General features: G+C 50.2%; 2 protein-coding genes across 2 annotated transcripts; both read right to left on the bottom strand.

Moving 5' to 3' along the window:
- Nucleotides 1-838: 838 nt before the first annotated feature.
- Nucleotides 839-3,613, bottom strand: K444DRAFT_597423 (uncharacterized protein; the record flags this gene model as incomplete). The annotated part of the gene is made up of 5 exons (XM_024878482.1): nt 839-3,008; nt 3,055-3,189; nt 3,244-3,384; nt 3,507-3,543; nt 3,595-3,613. 5 exons carry the CDS (start codon nt 3,611-3,613, stop codon nt 1,109-1,111), a joined length of 2,232 nt encoding a protein of 743 aa, XP_024731420.1. The 3' UTR covers nt 839-1,108.
- A 1,288-nt stretch (nt 3,614-4,901) lies between these two features.
- Nucleotides 4,902-7,782, bottom strand: K444DRAFT_539421 (TRP-domain-containing protein; the record flags this gene model as incomplete). The annotated part of the gene is made up of 3 exons (XM_024875626.1): nt 4,902-7,200; nt 7,248-7,302; nt 7,431-7,782. 3 exons carry the CDS (start codon nt 7,780-7,782, stop codon nt 4,902-4,904), a joined length of 2,706 nt encoding a protein of 901 aa, XP_024731419.1.
- Nucleotides 7,783-9,351: the final 1,569 nt, after the last annotated feature.

Here is a 9,351-nt window from a genome sequence, read left to right as displayed (position 1 = left end):
CATTTCCAATGTCCCAAGTCTCCAGTTGGATATTTCGCTGGACTTCGGGAAGGGGGACTAAGAACTTTAGCAATTGGTAATCCTAAGATCTTCGAAGAAGTAGGCTTCGAAAGTACGAAAGTTCAAGGGCACATTCGTGGACAAGTATCTGAAATATTCCAACTTGGCTTGGGACATTCAGTGCCGCTTTTTCTGTCCACCACGAGAGAGAATTTTCCCCTCATGTATAGATGCTCTTTCCTCCACTAAAAGCTTTCGACTCTTATTATATCGTCCTTCCATCCTTCCAAAAGTAGCTCGAGTGAGCGAACAATGAGATAGTTCGCTCTTTCCCCCTAACCTACCACCTTCCCCAACTGCAGCATCGCGACTTCCCCTAAAGGCAACAGAATTTCCCCCCTAATTTCCCTCCTATTTCTTTCCCATTTCTCCCTATCTCTCTCTCTTATCTTTTCTCTCCCTCTTCTTTCCATCAACATCTCAACATCAACATCTCACAACTTTCTACCCCAGTCCTCCCCACGCAGATCATCAAGCGCTATCGCCTCTCCCCTCAAAATCCACATACTTAGTCACGCTCCCTTCCAATGCTTCCCTGTGTCCTCAATAGGCGAAGAGCCTTCCTCAGAGGACAAATAAGCTCGCGATGTGGAGACTTCTGCTAGTCCCTGCACTGATACTGTGAGGCTGGGTAGTGGTTTCTACGACATTGGCGGACGAGGTATCTTTACAGTCCAGCGTCTCGACTTTTTCTTACTTTGCAAGCAAACTAAATCCTGCTCTACGTAACCGGATCGAGAGGCAATTTAGGCACTCCTGTGCTGACGAAAATTTAATTGGGTTGTATTATCGTGTCTATCAAGCAAAGGGTACCTATCTACCCATATCTATGCAAGTGGTATCTCAATGCCCTGATCTCTGTCCTTTTCCATAAATGTAGCAAATGCGTATCAACCTAATCCTCGTGGTCTTCCCACAGTGTAAGCAATATTGAAGCAAATATTCGGTACGGACTCCATCCCAAGGCCATCGTGTAGACAGGGAGTTTTGCATATCCAGCAGAATCGTTACCCTATTCGTCGAATTCATTGAACGCCCTCCAAACACCTCAAACGACAACGACACCCATTCGAATCTCCCCAAACGGCTCCATATCCTCCACCGTCTGCCCAACCCAAACTCTGTTCTTCGTCGCAAGACAAAGAACGTGGTAGAAAGCCTGAGCAGCCACGATACAAGTATTGTTGTCTGGAACAAACAACTCTTCGAATGTGACACTCTTCTGGCCAAACTCCTGAGCACCCAACGGATCTTCCTCATTTCCAAGTTCATCGCCAAGCTTCTCACTAATCGTATTCCTCACATATTCGAAAAAATTGTTAGACTCGCGATTAAGAGCCTGCTTAACCCATTGCGAGCTACCAGCAGTCTGGGTATCGACGGCAGCAGCAGCTCCAAAGATCTCAAATTCATCGTGGCCGCAAGCTTGGCTTGAGCTTACGCCGCCTCCTAGATCACCAAAATCAGGTGCTTGGCTTCCACTGGCAAGGCCTTCATCGTCGCGGCCATACATGACCATTGGATCATTGTCGCCGATGAGTTGTGAGAATTGTTCCAAGTCGCCTGGAAGGGCTGAACCTCGACCGATGAGTGGGGATGCGGACGTGAGGTGACGACCTATTGATCCGAGTTGGGAACCGAGGACACCTACACGACCTTGAATCGAGGAAGACTGGCCACGCTGGTGGGAGTGTAGGGAGGCTGAGATATTCCATGGCATAGCGGAGGATGGGTAGTCTGGGAGAGCGGACGGAGCATCTCGACCAAGTTCTACGCTTTGTTCGTGGCTATTGTTTTTGTTGTTGTCCCCTTCAAAGTCCATGTTGAGCATCATTCCATCATCTTCGTAGCCCCGGCCGACTTCGTCTTCTCTAGCACGCTTGCTAGGAGTGCCGAGCTGCTCGTCTTCGTCTTCGTCAGCATGCGGTCGTTTGGTAGCTCTCTTGGACTTGGGAGCGTCAGCAGTAGGAACAGGCTGGCCAGTGAGCTTTGCAAGAAGAGAAACTCCGGAGTACATGTCAAGTGGGCTTGCAAACTTTGCAGAACCAACACCTTCGCCGACGCCATTGAGACCCGAGCCGAAGACGAAATGGAAGGCGTTCTTCTTCGCCAGTAAGGTCGCCTTTCGGTTGACTTTGAGAAGTGTCTCGGCGAACTGTTGGGCGACATATTCTCGTTGCCACTGAGCTAGTAAACCGTTTTTGATTTCGTGGTCTTTATCTATGAGTCCCGCCTTCTTCTTGGCCTTGGTCTTCTTGCGCTTTTGAGGAGCTTCTGCAGAGTCTGAGGATGGCTCTTCAGAGACAACGCGGTCTTCGTGGAGAAGGTTCAATGGTCTGTCACTTGCGCCGAGCCCACCAGTCATGACAGGAAACGGTTCGGCATCTGGAAGCATTTGCATATTATCGTCGTACTGGACCATGTTGAAGTCACCATCTCCGTCGATAATGGGTAGTGCACGGCCTGCAAGAGCATCTTCATGTTCCTTACGAACGCGCCCACTAGCCGCAGAATCGCTGCCAAGACGTCCTTGAGGGTATACGCTGCCTGCGCGGCGAGCTTCACGTTCACTAGCTGGAATATCTCGAAGTTCACCATCATCACCGAAGTCGAAGAGCATATCCTCATCGTTGTAGATGGCCACTTCATCGTCGCCGAACATGTTGAGGCCTAGACCCGCGCTCTTCTGACCAGAAGACTGGTGGAATGGATCAGGGAGCTGGTATGCTCCTGTGCCGCCATTACTGGATGAAGGGATGTTGAGACCCAAGACCGAAGGAGAGTGCGACGAAGAGACAGAGCCGCTGCGATGACGAATAGACAGCATGGATTGTGAGGAACGCTGAGAGTCGCCTTTCGGATCGAGGTCAAGAATGGAGAAATCAAAGATAGGTAGACCGTTCTCAGGAAGGAAAGCTGGGTCATCGAGGAGAATCAGTTGCTCAGGACTGCCATACATCAGCAGACTCCTCAAGGCTGCAAACGTGTACTTACCGAGCTTTTCCTGCATCTGGATCAAGTCCATCGGTGCGTACCACCTTGAGGAGTGCTCTCATACCGTTGTTAGCTGCTTGTGTATCCGCGAGCAGGTATTCCCATTGCTGGTCGTGCACTTTCGAAACACCGTAGCTTGAGGGACATTAGTATTGAAGCTCGCAGGACACCTTCTCTCAGAGTACTCACAGAAGATTACTTTGCAGTCTCAATGCCATCGGTGCTTCGGGCTCCATGATGGTCTCGCATGCCTTCTTGACGTTGACATCGAGGATAGCTTTACGTGTCACTTTCTTAGTACTCGACTTTGCACCCAAGGTGGCGACGAGCCTGGAAAGTCTTGGTTAGGACCTTCGCGGATTTAAATTGGTCTGAGAAGCATGGAGTGGAGTGGAAAAGACCGGATTGAAGGTATAGAGCCATCTGAACGCGTCAAAGGGAGTTGAACTTACCAAACGGTTGCGACGCCATACTTTCGACTCGTCAAGACTACAGTCATGAATCAGCTGCTGCCTCTGAATTCAACGCGATTTCACTTACTCTCGTGGCTGTAGAACATCTTGACCGACCAACGCGCTGAACACGTCTCTCTGAGTGGACTCCAGAATCAAGGTGTCGAAGGATGATCTCGAGGCCGCTGGAAAGCTGAGTGGGTTATCAAAAGAAGAAATCAAGTCCTCCTTGCCTTCTCGCCTCGACATCACAAAGCCTGGAGGGGTCCGAGAAACCTGGGGTTTGATCAGGAAGGAGTATATGTGAAGTGCGTGGCGAAGGAAGGAGGTGAATCGCTTTCAGCCCCCTTAAGCGAGCGAACGGGGCATCCCCCTCCCCCCCCTTTTTTTTTGCAAAAACACTTTGATTCCAGCAAATCGGGAAATCAAAAGGGTTCAAAAAAGCAAAAGAAATCCTTTCGGACCAAGAAACTCAGCTTTTGCTTGGTTTACTTGTAGCAGAGCACATCTCTTCTAAGCCATTACCCAGATTACTACCGCAGGTAGAAGTTAGGGCCGGTCACATACCACTTTGAAGCAAGGTGTATGTCCAGAAACTTAGCTTGCACCAAGTTTATGACTGGAGATCTCTTAGCAACAAAAATACTTATTTCCTAGTATAAAGGCCATTAGGGAATTTCGCTAAGCGGCATCGGAAAGTAAATAGTGCCTCTTTACCCATAGCCAAGCGCTAGGCAGAAGAAAATTGTAAGCTGATGTCAAACCCAGAGGTTAGAGAATGCTTTGGCAAGGCACACAGTATGTATCCCGATCTTAGATTTGAGAAAAATGCAAGAATGGCCATGTCTTTGACACGGTAGCCAGGTGATACAGCTTCAACCACGGCCACCCGCTTAAAATGCTGGTGTCTTGGCTCCGGTCCTCAAGCTTGACGCGGGTACGGACTTGATGAGAAGGCATCATCCAGCACATTATCGAGAGAGTCAGAAATTACGAGAAGACACGTAGATAGATTGAAGGAATTTATTGCGCCGAGTGGATCTGCTTGTTACAGAACCCCCTCAGGTCGAGTACAATACAACCAAGATGTACTTATAGGTCGCTGCCAGAACGCCGTCTGTACGCCACTAATGCTCCTGAAGGGTACGAGGGATTCGCTCCATGCGAAACTCTAACCCTCGCCCAAAATGCAAGAATGCAAGTGCAGTACCAGTCTAGCAAGAAGTCAAGCCCACAGCTTTTTATGATAAGCCGGGATGACCAAAAAAGTGACAAAGGAAACTCCTAGATGTGCAAGAATTCAAGTCCCTGATCTAAAGCCGTCCCCCACTTATCCATCCCTCCCCTTCTATTCCGTTTATTCTTCATTCGTTACTTCGTAATTATATTCCTTGCCTAGTTTGCCCGATTTATTCGTTGGCTTGAGTATTGCCTTTGTTGTTCTCTCGTAGGCGTAGATGGTCTCATGGAGCCATGTGAAGGTGAAGGCCTAACCAAGGGCGCCATCGACATCGAGTTGTGAGGGTGGTGATCAGCAGCACTGGCACTGCTGGACGGCATGCCAAATGGCGAGTCCGCTCTGATTGACTCGTCATCTTGCCAGTTTTGGAAATCTCGCGAGCTCCAGCTTGCTCGATGCACGCGAGCCCCGTATGGAACGTTCCCGTACCCGGAAGCATGACTTCGCATGCTATTTGCAAAGCTATTAGTCCTGCTCGTGCGGTTAACGACCGGGGCCCCGAGTGAGTATTGCGATGCATTTGGGTTGAAGTCGTTCATTTCAGGAACGTAATCAACATCTTCATCTTCGATCTTTGGGGCTCGGCGGACAGTCTTCACCTGGAAATAGGGTTCTTTTGGCTCTTCGGGGATCGGAGGTGGCGGCGGAGGCACATCTTTCTCCTTCTGTTCCAGGTGTCCAAAGTACTTCATCCGGATGTTCTCCAACCTGTGCGGCCTGAATTCTTCGCGGTTCCGAGTGATTGACATGTAGCTGGAAATAGCGCCCAGGACAATCAGAATCAAAAGACCAAGGACCAGGAATCCCTGGATGACGATGATGATGACCCCAATGACTGTGGTTGGAATTCGTGCCAAGTTGAACCGTGGGAGGAACGCGATCGAAAGTCCTGAGGTTGCCACCTTGCTGATCCCGAGCATATAAACCGCGAGGGCCGTGTTCCGAGCTCCTTCAAATGGATTGATCAAGATTATCGCGACGAAGGCGATTAATTCCCAAACAAAGAGGCCAAAGACTTGAGCTGTCGGACTTGCCCGAGCACCACCAATGAAGCAAGCCCGGACAAATTGATACACGACCCAGAACGCGAAAAACCACCATCTTGTACGTCTATAACGAGCTGAGAGCCATCCAAAGCGTTTGGTGAAGTGGGTATTCTCATGAACACTTTGAATCTCGGCGTCGTTGTCGACAAATCTGAGCTGGAAGAACGATATAGAGCCTGCAGATTTCGCTTTGTCCTCCTCTTCCATTGAGCTTTCTCGAACAGTGCGGTACCATGGAAGAAACTTCAGCGCCTTTCCGCGTTGGAAATGGAGTCGATCGGGCGAAGATTCGTATTTTCCAAATTTGACACGATAGAAGCAGGCGTAAGTCGCAAGTCCGATGGCTCCGAGGAAGAAAATAACGAAGACAATGACTGCGACTACCAACGGCCCTACTTTCCCACCATACGAAAACTGATAGAGAGTAAGAGTCATCATCATGAAGAAAGCGATGAAGCATGATCGGAGGATAATGAGGCCTAGGAAGCCAAGCCAATGGCTTCGGAACAAGCCCAAGCGGTCATGTTTTATCCTTTTCATGGAGCTCAGTCCTTCAAGGATCCATTTGAAGGCTGCGGTAGCTCCTATCAGGATGGCGAGGAGAATCAGGAACCACACTAAGCCGGTGAGAAAGGCATCCGAGGCTGGGACGTCCACCAAGGATAGCTCTCCGGCAAATCCAGACCAGTTCCCGGGAAGAGGTAGTCCAGGTTGAACCGGGACACCTGCCCAAGCATATTCCAGTGAGCTTGCGGTGTTGTTGACTGCCCGTTTGTAAATCCCGCTTGCAACAAGCTCGTTTTTCATTGCCAAACTGCTTCCATCTTCCAAGGATCGTCCATAAATCTGTTGTTGAAGGCCTCCGTTGTTATTGATTACCGTGGAGCCAGCTCCTCCCACTTGACTGCTATTTCCAGAGACCCCAGTGAAGCTGTTGAGAGAGTTCATGATCCATGGCGTATAGATCATGCCAGCGGACCAGGCAAAGTTACTCCAGAAAGCTGCACAGACGCTCGGCCAATTCAAAGACAGTGCTCCAGAGAAGAAAATCGACTGAAACACCTCCATCACAACGAGGACAGACAGTGAGTGCGCGTAATGTGTTCGGATATGCGGTACACTAATCCCGTAAATGGCGGTTGCGAAGGAAGCCAGGAGGGCCATGACCGTGAAAACGCCTAGAACTGATCCAATTGCGGTTGGGTGTGAGAAACTGGCACCATTTCTCATAACGGCTGAGAAACAGGCAATTTGAGTTTGTGACGAGTTCGAGAATATTCGCAGATAAGCCGATCCTTCGAAGTCAGGAATTGACAAAGCTATAGGGGGGATATCGGACACGTCGGACGAGGACACCGGAATAACAGCTCCACCAAAGATTGGGACACTGGAATTCATCGGACATAGACTGCTCCTGTTAGCACTGAATAGAAAATGATCCGCGCATTGACGTACGTGTAAAAGTTCGCACTACACGGGTTGAAAACCTGCTCGTATCGTTGCTCTCCATCTAAGGTCTGTCAGTATTCTGTTTTGCCTCCATTATTCGAGATTCCTTCTTACAAGCATCCACCGAGATATATACTAGGTTCAGGGTTAGCTTTCCTGACAAAACTGTCTGCCAATGGGTTCACATACGCATTACGGTCTCGTTTCTGAGATTGGTCGTGCCAGCCAGATTGAAGATGACGGTCATATTATCAGCATAATAAGCTGCGTCGAACGACGTTAGGTTGATTAAGCTCTGTCCGCCCATACAGTCTCCAAAGTCCCCCGTGTATAAGGCGGGATATCGATCCACGAGTAGCGTTTGTGTAACACCGTCGGCATTAGTCCCTGATATAGTTTCCAAACTCGAATCCGTTGACGAACTTCCTGGACTCGATGTTGTTGTAGTTTGTGCTCGAACCGGGATTATCGTATTGAGGAGAGCGAGGGAAGAAACAAACGCCGTCGTCCATGATGCTGGTGATAAAGGAAAGCGCGCCATTGTCGAAATGGTCGAATTAGTCTATGTAGAACGATGAAGAGAAGTAGGGCGACGACCTCTGGTGGTCCTTGAATCTTCCAGCCCGAGCACGAGGTCGAATTCCTCGAGCTGGTGTGCTGGAAGGATGGTGATGTGAGCCACAAGCACTCCGCGTTTTTTCTGTCCACCTCCAGAGTCGATCAAGCAACAAACGTGTCGAAACCGAAAACTCTCTTAGATCTCCGATCTTTCGTGGCAGATCAAAACGAATGTCACTGTTGCAGAAGGGATGATCCGAGACGGCTTCGCACAAGTAATTGGGCGCGTAGGGTTTTGGTGATGGTGGTATTTCTAGAAGTGACCAGGGATTCGTTGGTACAAGGTACACCAATTAATCGAAACGGCGACGAGGGTCAGGGGGGAGCACCACGGTCATCTTTCAGAAGGGTCATCGAAGGGTGACAGAATGGCGGGAGAGGTCGACGATATTCGGGTTTCGAGGGGTTGGAGGAGGAGGAGGAGGAGGAGGAGGAGGAGGAGGAGGAGGAGGAGGACAAACGAGTGTCTTTCTAGCAGGTCAACGATAACGAGAGACAAAAGAGGTGGGTAAGGTGGGAAGGTCGTGCGGTAGCGGTGGTCGTGTCCTTTGTGTAGGTTTGCCGCGCTGCTCGGGAAGCCAGGCGCTTTGGAGAAAATGCAGGCTAATGTAAGGCGGCCTTAGCGTGGCTGCGCAAGACAGTCAGACTGCAGCCACGGAGGAGCATTCGTGCAGGGAGGGCCAGTATTTCGTATAGAAAAGGGAGGCAAGTGAAGCTTGTGTTCACGTCATTGACTCAGCAGCTCAGAGTCAATAGTAGTGTGGACACATTCAAGGGGAAAAGTCAACGGATTCACGCTTCACGCTTCACGCTTCAAGCTTCACGAATGGCTGCGTGCCGACCACCAGGACATTCGCAGCTCCGCAGGCCCAGTCCTCGCAGACTTCACCCACGCAAGGCATCGCAAGGCATGGCATGTCTCTCTGCTACACTGCTGTGCTGCTACACTGCTATCAGCACAGCATCAGGCGTGTTCGTGGCAGCCCGCCCTCATCTACCGGCCAATTTTCTTTTCCCGAGCACGACATTTGCAAACGCGCAGCATTCCAAATTTCCAGAAGATATCCATGCTATCGGCCGCCACAATATTACAAGCGGCTTTCAATAACAGTCCGCATTGGTTGGCAGCGTCCAATCGAACCCGTTGCACCGAAGCCATCACCTCAGGGCCCCGTTCTGCCGTATCACCATTCAATAAAAACGTCGACATCAGCGCTCAAGTTCTCAACGCCCGAAGTCCCTTCTTGCAGAAGATACATGATAACCTGTTTTTGACAACACCAGAGCAAGCACGGCCTGGACGCCCTCGTCCTGCGGTCCAAGCTCATGACCCAGGAAACCTGAATACGTATTGAACCCTCCCGCCTTGGCCCGGCTGAATGTGGTGCAGCAGCTGGCAGCCACACCACCACACCATGTGTTTTGGCTGCATGCAAATCCAGCCGAAGATCCCGAGGACCCAGGGCTTGCTGCCCCCCCCGTCATTCTTATC

Source organism: Hyaloscypha bicolor, assembly GCF_002865645.1.
Source record: "Hyaloscypha bicolor E unplaced genomic scaffold K444scaffold_129, whole genome shotgun sequence".
Lineage (NCBI taxonomy): Eukaryota > Fungi > Ascomycota > Leotiomycetes > Helotiales > Hyaloscyphaceae > Hyaloscypha > Hyaloscypha bicolor.
Note: the sequence above shows the minus strand (reverse complement) of the source record. Positions and strands in the feature narration are given on the sequence as shown.